The following is a 14,465-nucleotide window of genomic DNA, read 5'->3' on the forward strand; positions in this document are numbered from 1 at the left end:
ACGGACGTGACTAGGAAGGTAGAAGGTGGGAATTGTACAGCAGATTGTCACAGCTTACATGTGTGTGTGTGTGTGTGTGTGTGTGCGTGCGTGCGTAGATATTTATATCTATCTGTCTATCTATATATCTATATATATATATATTTAGGCTGCAACAACTAATCGATTAAAATCGATTACCAAAATAGTTGGCGATTAATTTAGTCATCGATTCGTTGGAACTATGCTATGCGCATGCGCGGAGGATTTTTATTTTATTTATTTTTTGGGTTTTTTTTATTTATTTTTTTATAAACCTTTATTTATAAACTGCAATATTTATAAACAGCTGAGAAACAATAATCAAAATAAGTACAAAAACAGTACAAAACAGCGCCAGGGCGGCGGTTAGGCTACGTCTCATGAGGTGGCGTAAGCTAGCCAATGATGTGTCATGTGCAGCTCACGTGACGACGGCGTCTCCTTTGCTGGAAAAATTCGAAAAATGGCGCAGGAAAACACTACCGATAGTTTAGCGGAGAAACATCTTGAGGTTATTGCTTCAATGGAGAAAAGTGTACGACCTAAGTCGTCAAAAGTGTGGGAACACTTTACTTTAAAGACTTCAAAGAAGAGCGTTTCCTGCAAAATGGCACGGAAGTACAACATTGCTTCAGGAGCACCTGAAGAAGAAACATGTTGGAGCCATGGATAAAGGGAAGAACTCACAGTACGTAACTTTAGTGGCAACAAGCATTCATTAGTTCAGTTTTTTTGTGAGTAACGTTAAAGTTATGCCTTTGTTGCAACGCGGGGCTGATAATGTGTCTCCGGCACATTTGACTCCGTTTTGAGAGAGAAAACGCACGGTTACCAATTTCGAAATAAACGTAACGGACAGAAATATCTCAGGTTGGTTTCATAATGGATCAATGTAGGCGGGCTGATAAAGCTATATAAATATATTTAGATTTGAGTGACGCTTTAGTATAACTAAACGTTATGAAGGTGCTGGAATATTTCATGCTATTATTCAAAGGCAGCCTAAAATGAATCATTTATTATTCACAACAGAAACGTGTACAATATCTGATTCAGTTCTGATGAGTTACATTTCTGTGTTATTATTGGTGTATGCTGCACCCCCAATGTCCACAACATGGTGCCAGTATGCTGTTTTTTTTCAATAAAATACTGGAAAGGATAGAAATGTAGTTTGTCTCTTTTATCCGATTATTAATCGATTAATCGAAGTAATAATCGACAGATTAATCGATTATCAAATTAATCGTTAGTTGCAGCCCTAATATATATATATATATATATATATATATATATATATATATATATATATATATACGTATATATATACACACACTACCGTTCAAAAGTTTGGGGTCACCAAAACAATTTTGTGGAATAGCCTTCATTTCTAAGAACAAGAATAGACTGTCGAGTTTCAGATGAAAGTTCTCTATTTCTGGCCATTTTGAGCGTTTAATTGACCCCACAAATGTGATGCTCCAGAAACTCAATCTGCTCAAAGGAAGGTCAGTTTTGTAGCTTCTGTAACGAGCTAAACTGTTTTCAGATGTGTGAACATGATTGCACAAGGGTTTTCTAATCATCAATTAGCCTTCTGAGCCAATGAGCAAACACATTGTACCATTAGAACACTGGAGTGATAGTTCCTGGAAATGGGCCTCTATACACCTATGTAGATATTGCACCAAAAACCAGACATTTGCAGCTAGAATAGTCATTTACCACATTAGCAATGTATAGAGTGTATTTCTTTAAAGTTAAGACTAGTTTAAAGTACTTTTCATTCAAAAATAAGGACATTTCAATGTGACCCCAAACTTTTGAACGGTAGTGTATATGTATGTGTGGGAAAAAAATCACAAGACTATTTCATCTCTACAGGCCTGTTTCATGAGGGGTTTCTTCAATCATCAGGAGATATATATATATATTTTTTTTTCTCTAAATGTGGCCCCCGAGTCAAAATAATTGCCCTGGCCTGGTGTAGAGGATATCACCACATGGGCTGAGGAACACTTCAGAAAACCACTGTCGGTAACTACAGTTGGTGCAAGTTAAAACTCTACAATGCAAAGCGAAAGCCATTTATCAACCACACCCAGAAACGCCGCCGGCTTCCCTAGGCCCGAGCTCATCTAAGATGGACTGATGCAAAGTGGAAAAGTGTTCTTTGGTCTGACAAGTCCATATTTTTCCCACCTGAAAAGCTTAAAAAATGTGTCTCCTCAGTTCCTGTGTGTTGTTAAAAGGAAAGGCCATGTAACACAGTGGTAAAAATGCCCCTGTGACAACTTTTTTGCACTGTGTTGCTGCCATTAAATTCTAAGTTAATGATTATTTGCAACAACAAAAAAAGGTTCTCAGTTGGAACATGAAAGGCCTACTGAAAGCCACTACTACCGACCACGCAGTCTGATAGTTTATATATCAATGATGAAATCTTAACATTGAAACACATGTCAATACGGCCGGGTTAACTTATAAAGTGCAATTTTAAAATTCCCGCCACACTTCCGGTTGAAAATCTCCTTTGGATATGATTTATGCGCGTGACGTCATAAAATGCACGGAAGTGTTTGGGCCCTATTGGACACAATAGACAAAGCTCTGTTTTCTTCGACAAAATTCCACAGTATTCTGGACATCTGTGTTGGTGAATCTTTTGCAATGTGTTTAATGAACAATGGAGGCTGCAAAGAAGAACGTTGTAGGTGGGATCGATCGGTGTCTTAGCGGCTAAGTACAATACTTACAGCAACACAACAAGGACTACTTACCCTGATAGAAGACGCCTAGCTGATGCTTGCCGCCAAACCCACGGAGGAAGTCCTTCGTCGCGCCGTTGATCGCTGGAACGCAGGTGAGCACGGCTGTTGATGGGAAGATGAGGGCTGGCTGGCGTAGGTGGAGCGCTAATGTTTTATCATAGTTCTGTGAGGTCCGGCTGCTAAGTTGCTAAATTAGCCTTAGCGTCGTTAGCAACAGCATTGTTAAGCCTTACCAGGCTGAGAATTTTTAACCGTGTTGTTACATGTACATGGTTTAATAGTATTGTTGATCTTCTGTCTATCCTTCTAGTCAGGGGTTTATTTATTTTGTTTCTATCTTCATTTGAGAACGATGCTAGCACGTTAGCTCAGTAGCTAAGTGTGTCACCGATGTATTGTCTTGGAGATAAAAGTCACTTTAAATGTCCATTTCGCGTGCTCGACTCTCATTTTCAAGAGGATATAGTATCCGAGGTGGTTTAAAATACAAATCCGTGATACACAATAGAAAAAGGAGAGAGTACATGGTTCTGTGAGTTCCGGTTGCTAAGTTGCTAAATTAGCCTTAGCGTCGTTAGCAACAGCATTGTTAAGCCTTACCAGGCTGAGAATTTTTAACCGTGTAGTTACATGTACATGGTATAATAGTAATTTTGTTCTTCTGTCTATCCTTCCAGTCAGGGGTTTATTTATTTTGTTTCTATCTTCATTTGAGAACGATGCTAGCACGTTAGCTCAGTAGCTAAGTGTGTCACCGATGTATTGTCTTGGAGATAAAAGTCACTTTAAATGTCCATTTCGCGTGCTCGACTCTCATTTTCAAGAGGATATAGTATCTGAGGTGGTTTAAAATACAAATCTGTGATCTACAATAGAAAAAGGAGAGTGTGGAATCCAATGAGCCAGCTTGTACCTAAGTTACGGTCAGAGCAAAAAAAGATACGTCCATCACTGCCTCTCAAGTCCTTCACTGTAACGTTCCTCATCTACGAATCTTTCATCCTCGCTCAAATTAATGGGGTAATCGTCACATTCTCGGTCAGAATCTCTCTCGCTCCATTGTAAACAATGGGGAATTGTGAGGAATACTAGCTCCTGTGACGTCACGCTACTTCCGGTACAGGCAAGGCTTTTTTTTATCAGCGAGCACAAGTTGCGAACTTTATCGTCGATTTTCTCTACTAAATCCTTTCAGCAAAAATATGGCAATATCGCGAAATGATCAAGTATGACACATAGAATGGATCTGCTATTCCCGTTTAAATAAAAAAAAATCCTTTCAGTAGGCCTTTAAATATCTTGTCTTTGCAGTCTATTCAATTGAATATACGTTGAAAAGGATTTGCATTTAATTTATTTATTTAAATCATTGTATTCTGTTTGTATTTACCATTTACACAACGTGCCAACTTCACTGGTTTTGGGTTTTGTATTATTAACAATGTGGAATTTGAATTTTTGGCGACACCCAGTGGCCACAATAAATCATGGCGTTCAGCTCATGAGGCAGTAAGATTTCGACAATTAAAATACTTTCTATAGTTCAAGACTTATGGTCATTTAAAAACAGCACTGCACATAATAATGGCGGCAGTTTTGATCTTAAAGGTCTAAAAAAAATCATGTAGAATGTCCGGCGGGCCGGATTGAAAATCTTAATGGGCTGCATGTGGCCCGCGGGCCGTATTTTGCCCAGTTTTCTCTATAAGAAGCTCTGGGGAACGCGAGCCTACAGTGCCATCAAGTGGCCACATGATGCAAAGACGCACATCATGACTTTAAAAAGGCCAACGGGAGCCAGACTTTTCCACCTCTGGATGATCAGCAGGATTCTTAATTCAACACGGGGTGGACGTGGACTCACCCTAGAGGGCCGCAGGGCGATGTAGAGGGCCGTGTACGGAACCGACTGGGTCTTCATGACGCTCAAAACCTGGCCGATCACCTCGTCTGAAGCACCCGACAAGGGGACATGGTAAAGGGCGGACATTTTTAAAACAAGTTTGGTTTTTTTTGGGCTCCACACTAACCGTTGCCACTGAGAACCTCTTTGGCAGACATCAGATCAGACCTGGGAACCAACAAGGAAGGTGAGGTTAGGTTCGGAGCAGGAAGTCACTCACACACACACACACACACACACACACCCAATATAGTAGGGAAGTCGGAAGACGAGCAGGGCCGGCGAGGAGGCGTTGAGTCGGAGCTGACTCAGCGTCTCGGGGTCCATGTACAGAGGGGAGGTCTCCAGGTGGTCTTCCAGGTGACCAATCAAGGCGTTGGAGGCGGGCCAGGACACGGCGGGAAGCACCAGGGAGGACGACGAGGACCTGAGAGCGCTCTAGGACGCAGAAAGAAGGTTGGGTTTTGGTCTGTTGCCACTTCTTCCAAAACAAAATGATGGCAGCAAGAGAAGAAAAGCATTTTGTAACGGCTAAGTTTGTAAAAGGTTTACAATGTCCACAGTTTAACCCAGGAACAGATTATTTCTATTTTGTGTACTGATAAAGTCTTCTGTGTGTTCTTCTTCTAGTTAAATGGGGGAAACAACTTATAAATACATCTTTATATAATTACTTAAATGTGTCATTAAATATTTACCGTATTTTTCGGACTATAAAGGCGCACTTAAAATCCTTTCATTTTCTAAAAACTCGACAGTGCGCCTTATACCCCGGTGCGCCTAATGTACGGAATAATTCTGGTTGTGCTTACCGACCTCGAAGCTATTTTATTTGGTACACGGTGAAATGATAAGTGTGACTAGTAGATGGCAGTCACACATAAGATATACGTGTGGACTGCAATATAATGGCAGTCACACATAAGAGATTCGTGTAGACTGCAATATGATGGCAGTCACACATATGATATACGTGTACGTGTAGACTGCAATATGATGGCAGTCACACATTAGATATACGTGTGGACTGCAATATGATGGCAGTCACACATTAGATATACATGTGGACTGCAATATGATGGCAGTCATACAAAGGAGGTACGGGTAGACTGCAATATAATGGCAGTCACAAATAAGAGATACCTGTAGACTGCAATATAATGGCAGTCACACATAAGAGATACGTGTGGACTGCAACATGATGGCAGTCACACATAAGAGATACGTGTGGACTGCAACATGATGACAGTCACACATAAGAGATACGTGTAGACTGCAATATGATGGCAGTCACACAAGAGATACGTGTAGACTGCAATATGATGGCAGTCACACAAGAGATACGTGTAAACTGCAATATAATAGCAGTCACACATAAGAGATACGTGGAGACTGCAATATGATGGCAGTCACACATAAGATAAACGTATGGACTGCAATATGATGGCAGTCACACATAAGAGATACGTGTAGACTGCAATATGATGGCAGTCACACAAGAGATACGTATGGACTGCAATATGATGGCAGTCACACAAGAGATACGTGTGGACTGCAATATGATGGCAGTCACACAAGAGATACGAGTGGACTCCAACATGATGGCAGTCACACAAGAGATACGTGAAAACTGCAATATGATGGCAGTCACACAAGAGATACGAGTGGACTGCAACATGATGGCAGTCACACAAGAGATACGTGTAGACTGCAATATGATGGCAGTCACACAAGAGATACGTGTAGACTGCAATATGATGGCAGTCACACAAGAGATACGTGTAGACTGCAACATGATGGCAGTCACACAAGAGATACGTGTAGACTGCAATATGATGGCAGTCACACATAAGAGATACGTGTGGACTGCAATATGATGGCAGTCACACAAGAGATACATGTAGACTGCAATATGATGGCAGTCACACAAGAGATACGTGTAGACTGCAATATGATGGCAGTCACAGAAGAGATACGTGTAAACTGCAATATAATAGCAGTCACACAAGAGATACGTGTGGACTGCAATATGATGGCAGTCACACAAAAGATACGAGTGGACTCCAACATGATGGCAGTCACACAAGAGATACGTGAAAACTGCAATATGATGGCAGTCACACAAGAGATACGTGTAGACTGCAATATGATGGCAGTCACACAAGAGATATGTGTAGACTGCAATATGATGGCAGTCACACAAGAGATACTTGTAGACTGCAACATGATGGCAGTCACACAAGAGGTACGTGTAGACTGCAATATGATGGCAGTCACACAAGAGATATGTGTAGACTGCAATATGATGGCAGTCACACAAGAGATACGTGTAGACCGCAATATGATGGCAGTCACACAAGAGGTACGTGTAGACCGCAATATGATGGCAGTCACACAAGAGATACGTGTAGACTGCAATATGATGGCAGTCACACAAGAGGTACGTGTAGACTGCAATATGATGGCAGTCACACAAGAGATATGTGTAGACTGCAATATGATGGCAGTCACACAAGAGATATGTGTAGACTGCAATATGATGGCAGTCACACAAGAGATACGTGTAGACTGCAATATGATGGCAGTCACACAAGAGATATGTGTTGACTGCAATATGATGGCAGTCACACAAGAGATACGTGTAGACTGCAATATGATGGCAGTCACACAAGAGGTACGTGTAGACTGCAATATAATGGCAGTCACACATAAGAGATACGTATGGACTGCAATATGATGGCAGTCACACAAGAGATACGAGTGGACTGCAACATAATGGCAGTCACACAAGAGATACATGTAGACTGCAATATGATGGCAGTCACACAAGAGATATGTGTAGACTGCAATATGATGGCAGTCACACAAGAGATACGTGTAAACTGCAATATAATGGCAGTCACACATAAGAGATACGTGGAGACTGCAATATGATGGCAGTCACACATAAGAGATAAGTGTGGACTGCAATATAATGGCAGTCACATATAAGAGATACCTGTAGACTGCAATATGATGGCAGTCACACATAAGACATACACTACCGTTCAAAAGTTTGGGGTCACATTGAAATGTCCTTAATTTGAAGGAAAAGCACTGTACTTTTCAATGAAGATAACTTTAAACTAGTCTTAACTTTAAAGAAATACACTCTATACATTGCTAATGTGGTAAATGACTATGGGAGCGTCACGCCACGCCATCTCCCAACGGCGTGGCGCAGTTGGGAGAGTGGCCGTGCCAGCAACCTGAGGGTTCCTGGTTCAATCCCCACCTTCTACCAACCTCGTCACGTCCGTTGTGTCCTTGAGCAAGACACTTCACCCTTGCTCCTGATGGGTCGTGGTTAGGGCCTTGCATGGCAGCTCCCGCCATCAGTGTGTGAATGTGTGTGTGAATGGGTGAATGTGGAAATAGTGTCAAAGCGCTTTGAGTACCTTGAAGGTAGAAAAGCGCTATATAAGTATAACCCATTTACTATTCTCGCTGCAAATGTCTGGTTTTTGGTGCAATATCTACTTAGGTGAATAGAGGCCCATTTCCAGAAACTATCACTCCAGTGTTCTAATGGTACAATGTGTTTGCTCATTGGCTCAGAAGGCTAATTGATGTTTAGAAAACCCTTCTGCAATCATGTTCACACATCTGAAAACAGTTTAGCTCGTTACAGAAGCTACAAAACTGACCTTCCTTTAAGCAGATTGAGTTTCTGGAGCATCACATTTGTGGGGTCAATTAAACGCTCAAAATGGCCAGAAAAAGAGAACTTTCATCTGAAACTCGACAGTCTATTCTTGTTCTTAGAAATTAAGGCTATTCCACAAAATTGTTTGGGTGACCCCAAACTTTTGAACGGTAGTGTACGTGTGGACTGCAATATGATGGCAGTCACATATAAGAGATACGTGTAGACTGCAATATGATGGCAGTCACACAAGAGATACGTGTAGACTTTTTGTATTATCTTTTTATTTTTTTTAATACACTGTAGCCCTTTGAGGTTGTTTACTCAATGTAAATTGCTTTTTACAAATAAAATCTATTATTATTATTGTTAAAATTTAAGCGCAAATAAAAACACAGTTTTACCGCTATCGTCATATTTTTTGCGCTTAAGAAACTTCTCTTTGACTTTGGCTCCAGACTTCTTCTGTTTGTTACACATTAGTCATTACTGCCACAAGTGGTGGAAAGGTGTATTACAACTGAGTACCACTGGCGGGCTTCTAATGGGCACTCCGGCCCTATGGTTAAGAATCACCGCTCCACACTACACTTCTTGACTTTTTCATGCCTTTTTTGCGGTATATCGGCCAACGGCACGGAAAATTCAAGTGGCAAACCTCCAGATTGGGGAAAACGCTGTCCTGCTTGTTTCCGAAAGCTCCTCCGTACAGGGTGAAGTCCTCCACGCTCATCTGGGGCAGAGGGAAGACACCAGTGGAACCAACCGTCAACTGACTTTCCTGGTGTACACCGTGAACATACCTTGTCCTGAAGAAACAGCACCACGTTACGGGGGCCCGTCTTTAGAGTTTTGTCCAGGTAGGAGGCCAGTTGCTGCTGCTCCACGATGTGACCCGCCACAGCGGGGGACGGGCTCGGTTGGGGGGTCCTGGTCCACAGAACAGAGTCAGTGTGTGTGCACTATGTAAAAAAGTCTCACAGCGCTGCAAAGCATTTAGTTGCGAATGTGGATTTGCTACTACTAGTAATAAAAACAATAATAATAATAATAATCACCATACTGCCATTCAAGCCAATTAAGATCAGTATTGCGAGTAAACACTAAATAACGTTTGCCAAATTTTCTGACAAAAATGTCCACATAATTTCTTCAAAGAAAATTTTGCCAAATTTCTTGCAGAAATTGTCTTCTAAAGTTTTTGTTGAAAATGTTTGGCATTTTTAAAATGAAAATCACACCACATTTACACAATTGTTGGCACATTTTCGATGAATATTTTGGCCACATTTTCCTGAAATTTTGGCCGAAAATATCCGTCAAATAAAACAAAACAAAAAAATTTAAGATTTTGACAAAAACGTCTGACTAATTTCTGATGTTCACCATATTATTTAAGAAATAGTTTTTTGATGAAAATATTTAAGAAATTTAACAAAATTTTTTGCCCAATTTTTTTCCGAATATGTTCGCCAAATTCTTAATAAAATTCCCGTAACATCTTTGACAAAATGTCAGCCAAATAATTGCTGAAAATCTGGAAAAAAAATTTAATTGGAAAATCACATTTCTGACAAAATTGTACACATTTTTTGACAAAAATGTTGGCCACATTTTCGCAAAAAATTTTCCTGAAATCTTTGGCGAAAATATCCGTCCAATTTTTTGACAAATGTTTGCCAAATCTTTGACAAAAATGTCCGGCTCATTTTTTGATGTAAGTATTCACCAATTTTTTGATGAAAAGTTTCAAAAAATAATTTGCCGAAAATGTTTGCAAAACTTCTTACAAAATTGTATGCCAATTGTTTTTTGTTGAAAATGTCGAAGTTTTTAAAAAAAAGCATTTTGCTGAGAAATATTTTTTTAAATGAAATATGACAACACGTTTTTTACAAAATTGTTGGCACATTTTTTGATTAACATTTTGGCCACATTTGTGCAGAATATTTTCCATAAAATTTGGACAAAAACATATGTAAATGTATTTATTTTTTTATCCTATTTTTTTTTATATTTCTGCTGAAAGTGTTCACCATATTATTTAAGAAATTGTTCACAATTTTTTTGGGATGAAAATATTTAAAAAATTTAACAAAATTGTTTGCCCAATTTCTTTTCAAAGATATCCGCCAAATTTTAAATAAAATTTCCGTAAAATCTTTGACAAAATGTCAGCCAAATTATTGCTGAAAAACTTGGACAATTTTATTTTTTTTAAATCACATTTCTGATAAAATTGTTAGCACATTTTTTGACGAAAATGGTGGCCACATTTTCGTAAAAAAATGTCCTGAAATCTTGGACGAAAATATGGAATACATTTTCTTTGCGCGGAACAACCAACAAGATGGCGCAACCACACTTGATAGTTATACCCGCGACATCATTTTATCTGGCCCGCAAACACCTGGAAATTATATGTGTCAATAAAGTACTTCATATTTTTTCATGTACTAGTGTTGTCCCGATACCAATACTTTGTTACTGGTACGAAAATGTATTTCGATACTATTCAGAGGACCACAAAAAATGTCATTATTGGCTTTATTTTAACAAAAAATCTTAGGGTACATTAAACATATGTTTATTATTGCAATTTAGTCCTTAAATAAAATAGTGAACCTTCTAGACTTGTCTTTTAGTAGTAAATAAACAAACAGAGGCTCCTAATTAGTCTGCTGACATATGCAGCAGTAACATATTGTGTCATTAGCTACCTATTATTTTGTCTACATTGTAAAGGACAAGTGGTAGAAAATGAATTATTAATCTACTTGTTCATTTACTGTTAATATCTGCCTACTTTCTATTTTAACATGTTCTATCTACACTTATGTTAAAATGTAATAATCACCTATTTGATACTTTACATTAGTTTTGGATGATACCACAAATTTGGGTATCAATCCGATATCAAGTAGTTACAGGATCATACAATGGTCATAATTGAAGTCCTCATGTGTCCAGGGACATATTTCCTCAGTTTATAAACATAATATGATTTGTTTTTAAAAGAAAGAAGATTTTGTGATGCCAAAAAATAGCGATGTAATCATAGTAGTATCGACTAGATACGCTCCTGTACTTGGTATCATTACAGTGGATGTTGGGTGGAGATCCACCCATGGCGTTTGTTTACATTTTGACGCTGGGTGTGTAGTGAAGCAAGAAACTTACTTTGTCGCCATGGAGGCAAGGATTAGTGATTTAGAAGTAGCTAAAACACTGTGGATGGATGTTAACCGCTAGCTAGCTAGCCATGTCTTAAAGCACCTCTTCCTGAGGGCGTTTTAAGTGTTATAACTTCACCTTTATCTTTAGTTTTCAAGCCAAAATGCGTCTGTTCTCCCTTTTCTCTCTACACACTGTGTCTGCTTGTAAGTACTCTGTGTGTGTATGCTGCCGAACGTTGCTCGTCTGCTTTTAAAAACCAGCAATGTCATGACGTGACGACGGGGGGCGTGGGGGTCTGGGGGACCGGTACTTTTTAGAGGCGGTATAGTACCGAATATGATGCATTAGTATCGCGTTACTATACTAGTACCGGTAAACTGTACAACCCTAATATGTACTGCTTGAAATTGCATACTTTTTCAATTTTAATAGTATTCAATATTGCAACAAATATTACACTATGTTATCATATTTTCCAAACATGTTTTTGTCTAAATAAAACTAAATAAAAATACTTAACTTTACAGCAAATTACCCATCAAATTAATAAAAATGACAATACATTTTACGTTCTTTACAGCATATTACTGTAGATTGAAAAAAAAACTACTACTGTTCTGTTGACTGAGCTGCCAGTTTTCTACTGTAAAAATCTACGGTTGTTGTTTTTAATGGTGTATTACTGTAAATGGAAAGGTGGTACGTTTGTGTTTATTGATATTATTTTATTGCCAAGTCCTACAAGGAATTACAGTACATTATAGAGTATTTTACTCTATTTACTAAACAGCAAAAAATACAGGCAAAACTATTGTTTTTATTTTATGCTGTACATTATAGCTGAGATAGGCTCCAGCGACCCCCCGCGACCCCAAAAGGGTCGAGCGGCAGAAAATGGATGGATGGGATGGATGTACATTATACTTAAAATATTTTTTTCAGTGTTGGCGCTAGGACTCTTCAAAATGGGGTCCCACAGTAAATATTTGGGGTCCCACTTTATTGTAAGATTTTTGAAAACAAATGATATATGTATGCATTATCCTGTTATATCTCACATTTTATATTGTGTTTTGGAAAAAGGTTGTCATAAATGTTACCTAATTCATTAAAAAAAATAATACAAAAGAAAACACATTTCATGCATATGTAAATGTATTCAGTTATAAACACTCATTCACTTTCTTATTTCCTTCATGGATAGAAAAGCCGGTAGTTTTTTTTCTATACTTTTATTTAATAAGTTGTAGGTGTATTTATTTTGGTATAAAAGTGTTAAAAGTGTTTTGCTTCAGTCATGAAATGATAATAATGGTGTGCCAGGGCATACATACATTATGTATTTAACACTTAAATTTCTAGAGTCTACATCAACTTCAGATCTATTGTCAATTCTAAGTTGTTGGGTTTTTTTTGTTTGTTTTCTGCCTTTTTTGTCAAAGAAAACTATGTTCTTTTTTTATGGCAAACACACAAAATATGCAAACTCTTCCACCAAAAATATTTATCAAAGAGGAATATTGGATGTGAAGTAACCAGAGCCTTGGATAGGTCAATAATTCCTGAAAAAAAACATTGATTTTGATTCAATATTATGTTTTGAGCAATGACAGTTTTAAAGAAAAAAAACAGCTTTGTTTTATTAGTCAACACTGCAACTATTTCTAAATTACATTTCACCTATAAGCTTTTTTATTCCACTTTTATTATATTTTTGTTTATTTTAATAGTATTTTTAGAATGTGCCGGGGGGGCCGCAAAAAATGTGGCCCGGAGGCCACATTTTTAACACCCCTGCTAGAGATAATAAACAATTTGCGCCCCGGAGACGCGCATACTTCCGGAAATGCGCGTCCTTTTTTAATTCAATGCGTAAAAAGACACAAAAAGTGCGTCAACGCCAACAGTGTTTATTGATATTTTATCGCCCAGTCCTACAAGGAATTACAGTACATTATAGAGTATTTTACTGTATTTACTAAACAGCAAAAAAATACAGGCAAAACTATTTTTATTTGATGCTGTATATTATACTTCAAAATATTTTCTTTAAATAAAATTCCTAACCCCTATTAAACGCCTGGTACTCTCTGCAGTTGAGTAAATGAACACCAAATTAATTCGGGAGTTGTAGGTCGTAAAATGACAAAGACAATGTGTCCATTTTTAATCAGGCACTACTCGTGACGTCACTAATGCTCGGATGCTAGGTGTCAGGTGGCTAACGAGGCTCCAGACACCATAAGGTGGATTATCCAGCCGTGTAGCATCAAAACATTTATTTATACTGCCGTTGAAATGATTAATGATGGAGTAGATTTAAAGAGTATTAAAAAAATAACGGGTCTTTATCTTTTTTTTTCCCCAAGGTCCTCCTCGTCAACTGCTATGGGCGTCGCGTGAGCTCAAAACACACAAAACAAACGAAGACACGGAAAAAAAAATGCTTTTAAAAAAAGTCACCATTCGTGTGTCCACAAGACGAGCGGCACCTGCTCCTCGCAGCGGCCCAGCAGGCCGAGCAGGAGGAGGAGGAGGACGGCCGTTAAGATGCGCTGAAGCCGCAGCGTCCCTGTCGTCGCCATCTTCGGGATCCCAGCTGGTGACGTCACGCACGGCGGATAGCTATGACGTCACGACGCAGTGCCGCTAACCTGTATACAAAAATCATTTTAAAAAAGCCCCTTAAAACACACAACGTATGGCAACATATTGTATACCGATAGTAATGATTATGCAAAGCCCCCTGTAAAAAAAAAAACACTATGATACATAAGTAATCCAATTACTGATAAAGGTAAATTTTCCCAGCATCCATGAACGCATCCTTACTTTGTTACTTTACCTCACGTCACTTCCTGTAAGGATCGGGCAGATACAGCACATTTTTGTATTGACCGACGGGAGC

The 14,465-nt window shown here is 38.7% G+C and overlaps 1 protein-coding gene across 1 annotated transcript in view; it reads right to left on the reverse strand.

Moving 5' to 3' along the window:
• atp6ap1a (ATPase H+ transporting accessory protein 1a) overlaps nt 1–14,182 on the reverse strand; it is a 29,166-nt gene extending 14,984 nt beyond the window's left edge. The window contains exons 1-6 of the mRNA XM_062052690.1: nt 14,021–14,182; nt 9,184–9,310; nt 9,039–9,113; nt 4,940–5,133; nt 4,823–4,863; nt 4,657–4,742 (exon numbers count right to left, since the gene is read on the reverse strand). Of these exons, the coding sequence (XP_061908674.1) occupies nt 4,657–4,742; nt 4,823–4,863; nt 4,940–5,133; nt 9,039–9,113; nt 9,184–9,310; nt 14,021–14,142 (645 nt within the window). The 5' untranslated portion in view covers nt 14,143–14,182. The remainder of the gene's footprint in view (nt 1–4,656; nt 4,743–4,822; nt 4,864–4,939; nt 5,134–9,038; nt 9,114–9,183; nt 9,311–14,020) is intronic.
• Nucleotides 14,183–14,465: the final 283 nt, after the last annotated feature.

This window comes from Entelurus aequoreus, linkage group LG07 (genome assembly GCF_033978785.1).
Source record: "Entelurus aequoreus isolate RoL-2023_Sb linkage group LG07, RoL_Eaeq_v1.1, whole genome shotgun sequence".
In the NCBI taxonomy this organism is placed as follows: Eukaryota; Metazoa; Chordata; class Actinopteri; order Syngnathiformes; family Syngnathidae; genus Entelurus; species Entelurus aequoreus.